Source organism: Xylocopa sonorina, chromosome 1, assembly GCF_050948175.1.
Source record: "Xylocopa sonorina isolate GNS202 chromosome 1, iyXylSono1_principal, whole genome shotgun sequence".
Taxonomy (NCBI): domain Eukaryota; kingdom Metazoa; phylum Arthropoda; class Insecta; order Hymenoptera; family Apidae; genus Xylocopa; species Xylocopa sonorina.
In genome coordinates, this window is record NC_135193.1 from 14,488,886 (window position 1) to 14,506,433 (window position 17,548).

The 17,548-nt window shown below is 44.8% G+C and overlaps 1 protein-coding gene across 4 annotated transcripts in view; it reads left to right on the top strand.

Moving 5' to 3' along the window:
• The window catches only part of LOC143432387 (echinoderm microtubule-associated protein-like 2), a 31,753-nt gene that overhangs the window by 10,454 nt on the left and 3,751 nt on the right, over positions 1-17,548 (top strand). Inside the window, exons 2-10 of one of the 4 annotated variants that reach the window (XM_076909078.1) lie at positions 1,104-1,205; positions 7,993-8,223; positions 8,898-9,060; positions 9,237-9,350; positions 10,060-10,188; positions 11,043-11,111; positions 16,347-16,652; positions 17,020-17,092; positions 17,169-17,375. In XM_076909078.1, coding sequence (XP_076765193.1) covers positions 1,160-1,205; positions 7,993-8,223; positions 8,898-9,060; positions 9,237-9,350; positions 10,060-10,188; positions 11,043-11,111; positions 16,347-16,652; positions 17,020-17,092; positions 17,169-17,375 — 1,338 coding nt within the window. In that variant the 5' untranslated portion in view covers positions 1,104-1,159. Of the gene's footprint in view, positions 1-1,103; positions 1,206-7,283; positions 7,548-7,992; positions 8,224-8,897; positions 9,061-9,236; positions 9,351-10,059; positions 10,189-11,042; positions 11,112-16,346; positions 16,653-17,019; positions 17,093-17,168; positions 17,376-17,548 lie in introns of those variants that run through there. The other 3 variants (XM_076909076.1, XM_076909080.1, XM_076909082.1) reach the window with 3 other exon arrangements.

The following is a 17,548-nucleotide window of genomic DNA, read 5'->3' on the forward strand; positions in this document are numbered from 1 at the left end:
GGATTCAATGCTCTGAACGCGATAACGCGTGCGCGATGTTAATCGTAGGTTACGTACGCTCGAGTGAAATCGTTGGTGAACAGGTTGGAATTACCGCGGAACAACAGAAACGCCTTCAGCTGTTTCAATGAACGCGAATCAATTGAAAAGATTCCATTCGCGTCTACTGCAATTAATAACTCGCGATCTTTTCGCCAAGTGAATTGTTGCAGACGATACGCGGCTTATCGACATGAATGATGAATGAGCAAAAATGGCGGCGAGTGAGTAAAATAGATGCGAATCCGGTTATCCGATCGCGTAACTCGATCGTTGGAGGTAAACGCGCCGTGCGAGTTTTAATAAGGAGAAATGTTTCATTTTGCTATTAGATAAGAGGTATTACTGGATGCTCGCGGTGTTATCGACAGGGAAAATACCAGTTCGTACGAATTCGCGGCAAGTTGGATGGACTTTCTTCTTGTTGCGCGGGGAGGAACACGAACGCGAAAGGTGCAACCGCGTCCTAGTTTCCGAGGCAACGTCGGCTGTAGCTCGCGATCGTGTAGCGCCATTCGTTTTCATTGATCAAGGTCGCGGCGCGTTCATATTCTTCCTCTTGGCAGGAATCGAACGCTTCTAAACAGCCGACGGGATTGCGCAACGTTCACGTGAAAATTCACTTTTCTCGTTACTCGCTCAGCGAACAGAGCTGCTCTGTAAATAATCAGCTCGCGTTCGTTTGTAGTTTGCGTTGAAAATCTGGTGTAATTTGCTCTACTGCCGTTCAGCAGATTACGGAGAATTTTTATCGACGATGTTGATACGGAATATCTTAATCGCCTCTGATTACACAGAGTCGTAAGCGCAATTCGAACGACCAGATTCCATTGAAAGGAGGATCGATTCAGGCGGAACGGTCTACGCGATTTCTAGAGGTGTCGGCTCTAAACTCGAGGATAACGCTTAAAAAGAATTTCGTGTGGTTGAAGATAAATTTATGGCGATACGAGAATTCGAATGTAACTGAGAGGTTTATATATCGAAACGTAAGCGTGATTGTACGTGAACTGGGCGGATCGAGTGATAATACATTTATCTGGGAACTTGTTTCATTCTTCCAGGGACGGAGTCTTCAACGAAGGGGTTACATCAGTATGAAAAGAAAAGTTCGAACACGATGCACGTGAACGGGCATACAACACACGACGCGAAGCAAGAAATGAGTAAGTTTTTCGTTTTCGTTCCACGTCCAATTTATCCTCCGTGCCATGTGTCTGTTATATTTGTACGTCTGTTCGTTATCAACGAAACTTAATTGTCTGTTAAGAAACTGCGCTGTCGTGGCAATTGCAGATCATAGTATAAAAGTCCTATGAAATACTTTGAAAAGAGTTTCAGTACGTCTATCGATCTCTGGAATTTCAAGTTTCTTATAAACCACAGACCTTCGACTCGCCTTTTTTCATATTCCACGTGTACGCAAATTTGTATTTCTTTACTTTTACAAAAAGTCTTTAAGCAAATAGTCCATAATATATTCCTAATTAATCTTACAATTAAAATTTGTTATCAAATTAGTTTCTAAGATTCACTGAATCCGCTAAAAAATAATTTCAACGTGAAACCATCGCACATTGCTCTACAGTCACCCAACATGGAACGGTTCTTTGAACAGAAAACGAGTTACAGTTATGGTAATTCGTAATAAGCCTACACGCACGATAAGCCTGCTCCATATATCACAGCATGATCGGTCAATGTACACGCGCTCATTTTAATATCAATTAACTCGACAATCTACGTATCCAAACAGCTCGATTTTAAAAGATGGTAACATCGAGCATCGTGAAAAATCTGGAAACGCTGAAAACAAGCAACGCTCGATCGGTTCAGAATTGATGCGCGTCGATTCGGGAAACTGGGATCGTAAATTTCACGATTCGAACGGCGCCGCGGGAACGCTGGAAACGCAGCATCGTCGAATGTGCGTCGTAAACGCGGAAAATAGGCATTGTATGGTGGCTGGTGTCACTTGTTATATAAGCCATTCAAGGTGGCACGATGACGGTACGCGAAGGTGCGCCGTGCTCGTCCTGTTCTTTCATTAGTATCGATCCACCGTTTCGTCTCGGAGCACGACGGAGACGGGTAACGGTTCTCGTTGGGATTTCATGAAATTTTTAACGCATTCCAAGCGCACTTGAATCTTTGAGAGCTTGAACTTTTGACACCCCGACATTTCGTTCGGTTCGTCTGTTGCCTACATTCGACTCGCGAGATACACGCGTGTACGTGTGCGATATGCAGATACAGTGGACACTTTTGTGGAGTCGTGTCGCACGTTTGACGAATAAGTTAAGTCATCGTATATATTATTGTCGCACGATATCTGTTCGTACGCAAAACGACAACGAAAATAATCGAGAGAGTACTTGGATTCGATTTCCTGTTCAGATTAAGAGCAAAGTGCGCGAGTATCGCTTCTAATAATGCAAGTGGACAATTGCACAAAATTCAGCTGGTGAACGAGTAATAAATAATAGCATTAAACACGATGGTTGCATAAAATTCTAATTTATTAGATGCAAATATATATTACTGGTTTTGTCGCGGAAACAGTAGTCCAGTCGAGCAATTGAACGATAAAGCGCAACGATTGTTGCCCTATTTCCGAATGGCAGGCGAGCCAGACGAAAAGTTTCGCAAAATTTCGCGGCTCGATACGTGCGATGGTCACTTGGCGTTTACAAATTCCGCTCGGCTTGACCTCGTTCGCCTGGCTCATCCGCTGGAATCGTGCCGGAGTATGACATAACATCGGCAATTTTAATAGAACAACCACCCCGATATAGGACGAGGCGATTTCGAAGAATCGCCAGGGCGCGCCCGATATCCAGGATGCGATTTCGTTCATTAGAGACGATCCTAAAGGGTAAATCGAACGTGTCTAATCTCGCCTCCGGAAATGACCGCAATCGTTTAGCCTCCATTTGCGCGATAGGTGTTTCGCGTCGAACAAACGTTTGCGACGACGATTCAGACGCGATAAATAATTATCTATGTGGCAACGAGTAGGTTAAGCTTTTCAGAGAGACGCTTCAGAGGGAATATTTGTATTACGTTTGATTTCGATAGGAAATTCCACGTGAAAGACATAGTTTTCGCGTTAATCGATATACCAAGCGTCGAATGTACGAGATATTTTGAAAAGAAGCTCTGTGTTTCTTTTCGTTTCAGACTTTTGATTACACTGCAAAGTATGTGACATTCGGTATTTTAAAACGTTTCACTTGTTCATCAGTGTCTCGCAATCTTTTTATTCACGCTTATGCTTGCGGTTTTCGTTCACACGATTTGTTACCGGTTTGTTTCGAGACTTCCCGTTCCTCCATATTGACCTCAGCGATTTTCAAAAGTGCAAGCTTAGATAACAAACGTCAACGTTGAGAGTAATAAATCTTATCATTTCAATTTGCCATTTTCGATCTCCCTTCCGAGTGAAATTTATTCAGCTCTGCTTTTCCACCCTCGTCATTGTCACAAAGCTGTCGATCAACCCCGTCTGTAACTACCGCGTCGCGCTGCGTATACACTCCCTTACAAAAGTTTTCGTGCAACCCCCTGTGAACCTTCTAAAAGTTCATATTCATCATCTAACCAACCACACGTGTTAACCACGAAGAGAAACAAAATTACTTTGAAAAACAACCCTTGCATTTATACACTTGTCGAGGGTTAAAGAAACCTATACGCGGTAAAAACTACCGAAAGATAAATATACCAAACATCTCTAACGCAAAACACTCATTCTCGCAATAGTCAAGATCGAAAAGAAATGCGAACGAGGACTTTCTTCTGCGACTGTACGTCGGTAATGAAACGAAGGGGGTGAAAAAGCCGTGTAAAAAGGCAGGTCCACGGTGCGTGTACGAAAGCTTATCGGCGACCCCCAGTGAATGGCTCGCGTAGCGTAGCCGGGAGTCATCTGGATCATCTGAAGTATCTAGAACGTATTGATCGCGCCTAAGCAGCTGTACCTCGAGCTGACAGTAACGTCGAGGCGGCCGCACGGAAAACACACGTGTCGCGCCGGTCCCGCTACGTGGCCGTACGCTTTCGCCCCTGGCGTCCTTCTACATCAGCGACGGGAAAACTCCCGGGGAAAGTGCAAAGCCCCTATCCCCAAGTGCCGATCGGACCGATTTCTCGCGGCTCCATCCGCGAAATAGTCGTCGCGTCGTCGCTCGCCACGCTGAAACCACGGTTTTCTCCGGCGGTCGTCGAACGGGCTGCCGCTCTGTCAACGCGCGTGCCTACCACACCGTGTGAACCGCACTGTTTTCCCACAGAAACGATTGAAAATCGTGCGCTCCGATTGTCAACGGGACTCGCGCGCGCGAATTTCTCCGAATTTCCGATGGAAAGTTTTGTGATACTCGCGTAGTGTTTCATCGCGAACAGGATTTCATTCGACGGAGGATACGAATCGATGAGGTTTCGATTTATTGCTAATTTCTGAGAGCGTGTAGACGCGTGAAATTTCGAGAGAGGGGTATTCTAGAAGGATGTTTGAGTAGCGACACGTTCTTGACCGGAATGTAATTTGCTTTGTGGTTTTAGAGAGAGGTATCCCTGCTCGATTTCGTGTACACGCTCTTTCTGGTGTATGGATCGGTGCTTGTGCAAATTTTGGAAGCGTTTCGTGGACACCTCGCTGTCGGATATAGCGAGTACTTCGATATCGTGTTTGCCTTGGAGTTACCAATTGTTTACTCTTCTCCTCGGTTTTGTCGAATATTTGGACGAAGCCAGCTTAAGCCAACAAGCGGAAACTTATGCAATTCTCAGATAAGACTGTTCTGTCCTTAACCTTCGCATCGATTAAAGTGATAACTGTTGCATGGACGAATTTTTACATCGATCAAGTTGCATTACGATAATCGATTTATTAACGAGCTTTACTGGATAGATTAAATAGAAGGAAAGATATTAGATACATTGTTCGTTAAATCTCAGTTATCATCGTTTATTGTCTCGTTATCTTAGAACGTTAAAAATTTCGCATGGAAAGTCATTTTTTCGAAACGGAGAGCTCAAGTCGCGAGAGAAAATATCGCAGAACTTGTCGCAGCCAATGCGGAGGCTTATTTTTTTAAAGAAAGTACGAATAAGCTATCGTTTCTTTAGAACATCGTGACGTGCACTTTCCTTAAACGTGGAATGTCAACTATAAATAACTTTCTAAAAATTTGATGGAATGGCAAGGCTCGAACTACTAGCTGGGAAGCCCAGGCTGGGAAGCGCGTTATAATTTATTCGTCGCTGTTATCTTCTCGAAATGGCAGAGAGGAGACACCAAACGCGTCTTCTTCGTATCTTTTAAAAATACACATGCTTACATAACGCTTGATATTCTGCTTCGAACTCTGATGACACATTGTACTTTGAGTTACATTTTACTTTAGAGATGATCGCTCTACGACGAGACACGAAAATTAACCGTGCCACGCGCGATCCTGCCGTCGTTTCCCTCATCTCCGAATTACCTAAATTAGGTGAAAAAGTAAAACGATACGAATTTCTCCATTTTTAATTCCCTTGATCTCTGCGCGGTTTAAATGAAATCGAAACGCGTACTTCGCAGCGTTAAATTACTTTCGCGTTATTAAAAAAAAAGGCTAAGAGGAAAAGAGAATTTATTGCTTAGATAAATTTTTTAACGGCTGAATAATTCATTCCTTGAAATGTATAAACAGATAAACCCAATACTACGTATACGTATTTTGCACAAACAACTGATAACAACTGCAATCTATAATAAAAGCTTTTACGCCCTGAACGCGATGGACAGACAGCGGATTCTTAAACTGTCCAAGTTATTTACAAAAATAGTAACCCATTGATCTTTCCAGCGTTAAACTAACCGAAGTGCAACTTTTCCACGGAATTAATTAAACGCTCCGAAGAAAGTGGCGCGAGTTAACCCTGTCAGGCCCACTAATGTATTTCAAGCGTACGTCGGTCTTCAGCAATTATACAAATTACTCGAAGCTCGCCAACACGCGCACGAACGCTTCGTCACAATTACGAAACGACAACGAGAGGAAAATGAAACTTTGATCACATTTGCAAACACGAAACGAATTGATAAGCGTGCAGTGCTCGATTCGTACGCGATTGTCGAGGGATGGGTCTCTCGAAAGGTCTTTCAGACGGCGAGAAAATGGTCCAAAGCGACGAGAGACGAGCTTGAGAAACACTGTGGCAGTGTTTAGACCATGAAACCCGGTCATCGTGAGTCGCGTGGCGTGCTTCGGCATTTATCGCGATTTGTAACGGCTGCGTGCACGTTTCACTCTCAACGAATTCGCCTTTCGTCGGTGGCCTCCTCGTGGTCCCGTCGTTTCCAGAAACGATGTCAACCGTTCCATTCGCGTTCGTTTAAGGGAAGCTCTGTCACACGAGCGATTCGACGGCGTCGCGAACTTTCACCGCGTTAATCGCGCCTCCCCCTCCTTAATTGGCTGGAATTGATCAACGTTGCTCGCGATTTTTTTCACCCTTCGTCAGACGATCGTTTCGACCGTCGCGTGGATAATTCCAAGATTGTATTTCGCGGTTCGTTAATTATAGGCGTCGGTTCGTCCGATAACCACAGGGCGGTGGGTACTTAGCTGGAATCTAACCGTGTAATTGAGGGGGTCTTCGAGGGCCAACTGGTTTATTCAAATTCCACGCTATCTCTTATCGTTTGCTGAATAACTAAAAATTCTGCGAATATTCTGTTCCCTTTCGTTTCGCATCTCGTGTTCTAGCCTTTCATCCGAGTTGCGTGGAAACTGTAAGTGAATCGGTGGATACGAGCATTGTAATTATTAGCTTTTACTTAATTCCATGTTAAAGCGAACGCAGAACATAGATGTTGTTATTAAATACCATGATTACGAGGGATAGGTTATTAAATAACTTTATGATACAGAGCAATTTGCATGTAATTATAGCCACCGGGTATGGAGTGAACTCTTCGAGATGGTTGCTCTCTATTCTCGCTTCTTTCTTCCATTACAAGGTTCTTAATCGATAGATCATTCTTTAATCGTGTAAAAGGTACCGCACCCACGTTTGCACAAGCGCTGACATCGTTCGCATCAGAATTACCAATCGATCGTTTCCTAATGTATCACCACTGGTAAACTAAATTCGTTTCAGAGGTTCTCGAATTAAACGCGACGTCACGAGCGACGCGTGGCGTCGATCTATCGAACGGATCGTTCGTCATCGTGATTGCTGTTATTCAAATCGCAAAATGTGCCGTCGAGGCGATCAGCCATGCTAATTGGTTACGCGTCGAGCGAGACAGTTCACGCGTGCTCGTTCAGCGTTTCGAGAGAAAAGTCGCTCGGTTCAGGAGACATGGTGCGACGCGCAGTACATTGGCTCTGTTTGCGCTTGTTAATCGGTTCAATTGAATAACGTATTAATACGTCGGGGTCATCGTAAGGGGTTAATCGCAATGTCCACGCCGGACACGATGGACACCATCGATGAAGCGGAGCAGGCGTGGCGTGAGTATTATTCAAATTTTATATCGCCCTATTTTACGACCGTTTCCGTGCTTACAATCTCTGCTGCGTTTCATATTTCTCTATCAACAGTTGACAAGATGACAAAATTAATATCAATCTCATTTTATCCGCCGTTCGAGGTTACCATTTTATCGCGTCTACTCTTCTTCTCTTCAATTTCAATCAGAGATCGTTCCAGATACATATCTGATCAGTAAAGTAGAGAGTATTCAAAGAAAAATGAGATCAATTACCAGATAAATCGGTTCAATCTTGTCCAACCCATCAGCTGGAAGAGCAGAGAAGAGGATTTTCGGTGGATTCGCGGAAGAAAATGGCAGGCGAACGGCTCGCAGGGTGAAAGAGGATCCCACGCAGCTTCCCCTCGCGATTCGACGTTCTTCTTACGCGTTTCGTCCGTTGAAACGAGAATTCCCTTTTACAGACGAGATGCTGGAGTGCGAGACCGGATCCCTGTTGGGCCGAGTCGCGGACCTCGAGAGGCAATCCTTGGCGCAGAGGGACGAGATAGTTTGTCTTCGCGCTACTCTCGCGGACGCGTTAAGGCGGATCGCGCAGCTGGAAGGACGCGAGAAACGGGAGGACGAGAGGAACGAGAGGAGGAACGAGAGAATGGTGTCCTCGCCCTTAAGGAACGGGCACGTACCGCTTAGAAGTGAGTGTACGCGTGCTCCTCGATGCTCTGACGCCTCTCTCGCGAATAATTTCACTTGTGCTCGCGACACGAGAGGCTTGCCATCTTTTCGAGAACGAGCAGAAGCTCGAAATATTTGGAAACACCTTGAAAACCTGTGAACTTTAACCGAAAATTACAGAACGATCGATCGTGCGGCAATTAGCTGGCCGTAATGAGCCGTGCAGCGCGAAAAGGAACGATATCAATTTCCGTGGCACGAAGGGATACGTGTTACGCCAGGGAATCGTAAAGTTTTCGGGGGAATCGTTGCGAAAGCCTTCGCGACGCGAGTCGCAGATACCAATGAAGCCTCGCGAGGCTAAGCCCATTCCGTACAAAGTTCATCGGGTGTACCTGTTAGCACGCGACTGGTTAGGGTCGCGTTCCGTTCCGTTCCGTTCCGTTCCGTTTCGTTCGCGTTTCATCGAGCAATCGCTACGCTTGCCTCGGAATTCCAGGTTACTCGTTCGTGCGAATCTTATTGGGCGCACGATTTCGCGAGTTGCCACGGAACAAGGGGATGGGAAACGCGATGAGCCTGATTTATGGAACGCGATTAAGTATCGTGGAATGGTAAAAAGTTAAATGAGAAGAGAAAAGGTATTTGTTGTTAACGTGTAAAGAGAATTGTTGCACTGTCTCCTTCCACTCAGGTAATCAAAACTCGGTGCCCCAGAAAGACCCACGTTTGCGTCAGACTGGCGGCTCTTGTCTCAGGAATTCCTCGTCGTCAGGATCTTCTCAGGACGTCCGAGACACGCTCTCCAGTCCGCGAAGACCGGTCAGTTACACACATTCGTCGCAACTTCCGCAAAGGTATCGTTTATTCTGCATTAACAGACGCGTACCTTCTCGTTTTGCATTTCACGTTCGACGAATCGCTGGCGAATGAAAAGAACGCGTTCGAATGATTTTTCGTTACAATTTGCTGGACAGAAGTTGTCTGTTTAACAGCCCAGAGCAGATGAAGCAAATTGACTTTCACCTTTCAGGAGGTCAGTTCATTACCAATCAACGGGTTCGTTACACTCGGACAGCCCCAGTAGTAGTAGTGTTTCACCGGTGCCATCGCCAAGTCCTAGAGCCACGCCACTGCCAGTAACCAGGTAACTCCACGTCTACTAATTTCATTAATTCACTTTCTACCATATGGTTTTGCGATCTAAATAGGATTACCGCTAATTTTGTCGCTCTTTCTGCGTACATAAAGTATACGATGACATAGTGAGTATAATGGAAAGCGACAATCTTCTTTATACGAGGACATGAAACGATGGTATTCAGCAAACTTCGCTTTGCAAGCATACCTCCTTCACACTTTATTGTTTCATACGATTTTATAAGACTTTAAATATTTTTTAACGTGCATGCTTTGGAGAATATTACGATAGTTGCATTGTTACGATACATTTTGATAATTAATATAATGTAAGGCATGAAATAGTTAAGTCATTTTCATTTCATCATTAAACATTCCACGATATCCTGAATCATCACAGATAATTTAATCACACTTTTAATCGTTAAAAGACTTCACGAACGTCTTTGCAAAACGTTGCAATTTTAATTTAAAAAAAATAGTAGATCATTCTTTCCCTTAAATAGAGTGTCTCTAATGCCTGGAAAGCGTCCCTCGTGAAAAATTTCAACGTGTCCCCATGAAAATGCCCGTAAAGTAATTCTGTGACGAAAGAGTGGGGTGAGAGCGAGAAGAATGTAATTTAACTTGATAAATCGAAACCTGGCGACGAAGCGAGAGCCCCGCAACTCAGGTAAAGAGCCTCCTCGTCACAGAGTAATCCTATTATTCGATAGATCACCGACAGCGAGATCAAACGGGCCACCCCAAAGCAGCTTAAGAAGGGCGAAACGGTGGTCGTCGACAGGGGACTTTACCCATTCCCCGCAAAATCAGGGGACCAATTCGCAACTTGTCAGTAGCAGGTAAGCGGAGAGCCCAGCGATTATTAACAACCGAGCGCGCACTTGTCTGCTTTCGTGATTTTCCCTCTTATTTACTCGGCCTCGAACCCTCTAAGAGCACCTTTTTTTTTCTCTCTCTCTCTCTCTCTCTCTCTCGCTTCTTTGAACGTTTTGTGTTAGCTGGCGATCGAACGTGCTTTCCCGCGTGAATCGACGAGGGTAAACGCGCGGGAAGAATTTCAGCAAAAATTGAAATCTGTCGCTTACGGAAATTTATTTGATACTTTGCGAATTCTGATCGCAAGTTGGAGTGGAGGCAATGGATGAAGTAAATGAATTTTTAGAGGTAAGAATTTAAAAGTACGAAAAGACTAATTGTACGCGGAGTGTTTGGAATATTTTGTAAAATCGCGTTCAAGCGACAGATTTCGATTGTTCGATGCTCGCGAGTCCAAATTCAAAGGTGAGCGTCGCTAACTGGGAGACAGGGTGCCGAGGAGAGCAACGAACTATCGATTGTGTCTCGCGACGTGAATTCGCTTCACAGCTCATTAATCGTCAAAAGCGGGCAACTGTCTCCCGTTTGCTTTCCATTCGCTCGAACTTCCCTTTAGCGGCAACTGAATCGAGAGAACGCGACCGGAAGCGCATAATTCCCCCACATCGCGGGGGAGAGAACGCGTTAATCGCGCGTGGATGGTGAAAAAAAGCACGTTCGTTCCACTACGTTCTGTACTTTTCTTTTCTCTCCTCTTCTTTCTTTCTTTTTTTCTTTTGTCTCGTTATTTGTTACACGTTCGTTTATATTTCTATCTCTCTCTTTTTCTATCCGTTTTGCACCGCATGTTTTTCGTTTGCATTTTCGTTCATTATAGATTGTCAGCCTCAACCAAGTCTCTGTTCAACCTTTTCAAGCCCCCGGCGCTGAACAACGTGAAACACGGGTAAATAATTGTCTTTTTTTCACTCTGATTAATAATATCTGTATAAATGCCAAAGATGCAAAGAGAAGTCGAATTATTTGAATTCAAGTCCCTTGAATTCGACTACATCGGCTCCTCGAGTTTGTGTTCACACGTGTCAAGTTATTTGACTCGAAGTCGTTTGAATTCAAACAATCTGGGTTCGGGTAATGGATACTTAATCGCACTCTTTCTATGGTAATTAATCTCACGTTTGTACGCTGCATGCAATTTTCGTATGCAGTATCCACTCAAACAAATTTGAATTAAACCAGAATTGACACAGTTCCTTTTTTAATTCATTGCAGTGATATAACACATTTTATTAACGAAATTAAAATCTTTTATCAACAGCGTCTCATTGTTTAATGAAATATTCTCGTTGTAAAATGTAACTAATAGACTAGAAATGCGATTGACCCCCATTAGGCCCTAGAGTCCCAAATATTTGTGACTTTTCAGCCCCAACCCCTGCGACCCAAACCCTGACCCACCACGACCCTTATGCCCTAAACCTTGGGACTTTTCAGCCTTGGATCCCATAAACCACCACGCTCGAAGAAGCATCAACCCTTCTGAAGAAACCCACCCCCAAAGAGACCCCAACTTCCACGAAGAAACATAAATCCCCCTACAAAGAAAGACCGATCTCCACTCATACTCGCACTTAGATTGAAACACTCCTACCTGTATCACACTTCGCATCAAATAATACTGTACTGGACGCTTCACACCGTTAAAAATGTGTTTCAAGTCAAAGAAACAGTCGAGTAAACCAGAAGCTCGTTTGAAACTCAGCGAGTCACTTAAAATCACGAGTTGCCGATTAACAAAATGGTATCGAATCGCGATTCAATTCAAACGGCTCGAAGTCAAGTAATGTATCTACTAACTAAGCTCGCTACACGTAGGAATTACAAGATACGATTCGAGTAAATAACGATGCCGATAAAGTGGCTCGAGATTCTTTGAATTCAGGTAACCGCGACACCAGCTCGAGCCAAGGATTTCCCTAAAGGGTTAAGCGAATTGAACGCGGCACGTGCACCGGCTGAAACGGGGCACGTGCACGTCGCACGTGTGCGATCGGCTTAAACGTGCACCTTTTTCAATTACTTTCAGGTGAGCGGCGAGGGGCGCGGACGGTTTCTCGTTCGCGCGCGACTCCCAGTAATTTTTACTTCCAACGTAATTGCCGCGAATTACACGTTGCTAGGGATCTTAACCAGTTTAGCGGCTAATTTATACAAGTTCGATAGAGATCGAACCCAGATAGAATCGTGTTACGTCTCTCGAGGAACCACCGTCCGTCTCGCGGGTAAATTGAAAATCGCGCGACGCGTTCATTCGTCGTAACGCGAACGTTGCGTTACCTTCGACCTCGCACCCGGAGGGATTCCTATCGACGATGACGAATCCACCTCCGCGAAACCGAGTCAAGAAAGGCCTGCACGATGAATTATGCATCCGTGCGGGAACCGTGAAAGATATATTTCAATTTTAAATAGGCGAACGCTTATTTGGAGCATATTAACCGTGGAGCAGGGCTTTCTTTTTCGCTCGTGAAAAGAAAACCTTGTTTGGAACGCGACTCACCTTCCATCCTCGATCAGACCTTTCGTAACCTAGTTGAACTTCTTGGTAACATTTTTAATTTCCTTCTTCTGCCTTCTTCTGTTCGTGCGATGCCTCGTGTGTTAAAATCGCGGGAATTCTACTGTGGCACTGCGATCGAGCATCGTGTAACGTGTTAAATAAAAGTTGAAATTTTCTATTCCTCGCGGAATCTTTCTCTGATTTCATATTGAATATGATTTGCACAGTGAATGAATATCAGGGGAAATGTAACTGTTTTCTTTGCTTCGTATCAAGACCATTATTTCCTAAATATAGCGAATCTACTTTCTAATCCGGTGTACCTAAAACGGAGTAACTAAGCTACCTTTTATCCAGCAAGAATTAGCTGCATTGGTGCCAAGCACAATTTGCATGATTTTTTTGTCGCAGAATATTCTTGAGTGTTTGGAAGAATTTTTAAGTTCGAGGATTATTAAGAAGAATGCAATACTTTTATAGATGAAAGATTTCAAGGAAAAGAAACGACAATGGCGAACGTTTTTACGCATTCGCTGTTTTCCCACTTTTAATTTGACCATCTTATTGTTTAACGATTTTCTTTGTACGCCTGTGAAATACAAGTTTTCTCTTTCCTAAAACACTCGATGCTCTATAATAAAATCAAATTCTCAACACAGTACAATCTAAATCATCGCCACTAATAATCACTTACCTACAATGCCAACATTTCTAAATCTTTGATTCTTATCAGGAATCTTTTACTTATCGCATCAGCTCGAAACTATTATCTTGCTTTCCCTAACAGGACTCATCTGTTCCCCGAAGGATTAATCACAGTCATCAAAATCTACTCCCAATGAATCTACGCTTAACAATCGACCACAATTCAATTGACTCGTGTCTCGACAATTAAAGAAACTTAGAAACTAAGAAGAGCCCAAAAGAGCAAGCATTCGCGAGGGGCTTGGCCATCGTTTCACTCGCGACATTTCTTTTCTGGCCGCCTCTCGTTCCTGGATTAAAGGTCGAACCGACGGATGCGATCATAAATTCCCGTGTTAAACGAAGGTACGAGCGCAAACCGGTATGCGGCGTGCGGCCGCGTAGAATCACGCGAATCCGCGCGTTAAAATCGCTGCACGAAACCCGAGGGGCCGTCCGCTAGGCGCGTAAAAAGACCAAGACATCGCCATCCGGATAGATACGGACAGCGATAACGCGGGGTGTATTTCGTTCGAAGCACGACTCGCAGGCAACAGGTACGAAAATCGTCGTTTAACGTGGCACTGTCCAGAAACAGGCACCCTTCTACGGTTTTACCCCTCTTTACGCGTCGACTCTACCGAGAGAAGAAAATTTACGAAGGGTCGAAGCTTCCTGTACCATATCCTCTTCGATTCTCCGCGTATTTCACTCTTGCTTACGATTAGAATAAATAAACGTCAGTTGAAACGAATGTTCTTGCAATAATGATAGACATTTTCGTAGATATAATAACGTAAACGCGCAGGTTGATCGTGAGTACATTGCTCGAGATATCGATAGAAAGAAATACCTCAGATAACCTGGTTCAATGGTTCTTCGATCGGAGATATACACTTTTATAGTTCTAAATATACCGCGATGAGGTTTCCTCTAAGCTTGCTCGTTTTTCGTACAATCTTATCTAATCTAAAATTATCTGGGTAATTATTGTAAACGAGAGAGGATGTATCAATGAAGCGTAACAATAGTGGAGATCTCCAGGGCAGGTAATAAACACGCGTCGTAACAGGAAGTGGAGGCTCGAAGAGCACAGGTTTAACACGCGGCCAGGCCACGCCATTGCGTTCCCGAAGAAAGTGAATCGCGTTGCCCGTCGTTATACAACCGTGAATTCCTTGTTTCCTGGTACACGTCGTTTCCAGCCGATCTCAGACTGTTGTCGGCGAAAAAATTCGCGAAAGAGGAAAGTTCCTCTTCACGGTTTACCGATTCATTTTCTGTCTGTCCGGTATTTAAATGCGCTCCACGCGCGCACACACACACACCACTTTTACTGCCACGAGATCCATTCGCACGTAAAAATTGTTTGCTACCATATTTCTTGGTATCGCTCAAAGCGTTTAAATAATAAATGGACAACATATAAAACGACTCGCGTACCTGGGCGTGGATGCCACTTAATTTTAATGCATTACGTGACAGCGCATTTGCGAGATAATAATAAAAACGTTCGCAGAACTGAAAACGTATTCCAGTGTCTCTGGATCAATAATTCTAATTAAATTTGCAAATTATCGCGTCGCGAGCATCGCGGGACCAGCGCCCTGTTGGTTCACGGCCGCCATTGGCACAGAAACAGGCCGGCAAATGTTTAAATCGCAACGAATGGACGCTACGGTGAACGGCGAGTTTTGGCGTTTTTTCTCTCGTTTTTTCAAGCGATCCGTAAATCGTGTCTCGAGCGGCAGACAGTCCTTGATCGTAATCCAGTCGCGGTAGAGGAGAGCAGGACGGCCTTTCGAGCGAATTGGAAGGTAAAAATGACGTAACGTGGTAACACGCAGAATTACATGCCCGGTCGGGGAATAAAAGCGGGCTCGCGCTCGCGTGAGTCATTCGTTCGCGGTCTCGACGAGCAGCTCGTCACGGCGAGTTCTGCAATTTCAATCAGTCCATCGCGCATACCCGGGTAGGTGTAACATCATCCGCGAAAGTAAAACGAACCGACCAATTTTCTTACTTCTCCGCCGCCTCCTCGATTCTTCTAGAAATCGTGCGCGTATCATCCTCGATCCGCTGATACCGTCGACGACAAGCTTCGTAGACGTTGTTTCTCTCGCGCGATAGCTGGCGCGGTGAACGGGACAAAGTGATTGGGGTCTTGATCGTCGCGGTTTGACTATCGAGGCGGAAGTTGATAAACGACAGATAAAAAGACGCACAGCGCCTCTGTAAAGTGTCGATCGTGGAAACGTTGAACGTAACACGGGGTTTTTATATTTGCAATACGGACTCGTTTTCTTGCAACAACGATATCGTGATAATGCATATAATAAGAATCGAAAGTTTCCACGAGTGATGTAACGGGGGAAGTGCAGGATGTACCCGTTGAAAACGAAAGTCGAACGATATGCTCTGTTTTACGTACAGATACCGACGTATCAGTGAGATGGATCATTTACCTGTATTACTTATAAAGACAGCTGACTCATGTCTGAGACGTATATACATACATCCCACTACTAGAAAACGAGTTCGATAAATGAAATTTAGTATCAACGATATGATTTCTCTACCATCCAAGCACTGATACCTTTCTGTTAACTAAAATACGATCAATACTACTGTATTTACACACGAGACTTACAGTCAGCACGGTTCAATAGCCACGATAAGGACCATGGACATTCGCGTTTGTCAAGCCAGAAAAATCAGGAAAGACAGGAAACGATGAAAATCGAACCTGGAAGTATCGAAAAAGCTGAAAACCGAGCGGTTCCCAGGTACCTCCGTGTCCCATCCACGCCCACGGATTCCCAGCCTCCTCCCAAAGACCTCGCCGCGCTAGCCAGCCGCGTTCCTCTGGAATGCCACGCGCTGCAAGGGCCACTTTCTAACAGCGGTTCAAACGTGTCGTGTCTTGCTAATCCGCAGCACCAGAGACATGCAGTACAACGAGGAGGAGAGCACCGTCCGCATGTACCTGCGGGGACGACCCGTCGTCCTCTACGTCCCGACGTCTCTGATGGAGTCGTACGACCTTCACAAAGTCAGCACGCCGCCCCAGAGCAAGCTGAAGCTCGACTGGGTGTACGGTTATCGCGGCAGGGACTGCAGGAGCAATCTGCATCTGCTGCCGACAGGGGAGATCGTTTATTTCGTCGCGGCCGTGGTGGTCCTGTACAACATGGAGGAGCACAGCCAGAGGCATTACCTGGGCCACACGGACGACATCAAATGGTCGGTCGAGCTCGAATTTACGCGGATCGATCTCTTAACGAGAACCTTACTTTTTGCACCTTTTCTGCGCGCACGGAATGTTAATTAATCGGACTTTATCCGAAGCTGGATCAGTCGCGAAGCGAAGCGTAGGCGCCATCGCGCCGCGACTCGATTGTCGAGATTAGATTTAACGAGAAAACAGGGAAAGCGTTTTCTCCACGCTTGTAATTATTATGTAATAATTCTTGCTAGAGTAGCGCACACATATTTGCATCAGCATATCTGAGTCGTTTCTTCTAAAAAATTTCCCATTTTGATGATTACTTTATTCTTGCGGATCTCCGTTTCACCCTTAAGGTTTTATATCATTGTAAATATATTTCAGCATAGCGATTCATCCGAACAAACTGGTGGTAGCCACTGGACAAGTATGCGGGACCGACAGGCGAGATGCCATGGTGAGAACATTTTTAATATCCGTTAGCGATGAGCGTCGCGATATTAATAAATGTCCCTCCTTATCGTGTTAACCAGCCACATATAAGGATATGGAACTCGGTCAGTCTGACCACCCTTTGCGTAATTGGTAACGGTGAATTCGACGGCTCGATTTGTTGCCTATCCTTCTCGAAGGCAGACGGTGGCAATTATTTGTGCGCGATCGACGAGACTTCTGATCACAACATCTCGATCTGGGATTGGCAGAAAGGAGAACGAGGTACCAAAGTGACAGAAACGAAGGTATGTTCTAAAACAGACGTAGAATTATTTCGTGAAAGTTTAATTCCACGTAAAATCTTCCTCTAAGGAATCGTATTCCTGTTGGCGTTATTTGTTGACCACCCTGTACGTAGAATCCGATCTCGTCTCTAGCTGGACGGATCGGTGCAACAAAAAGAGTAAACGTCGACGGG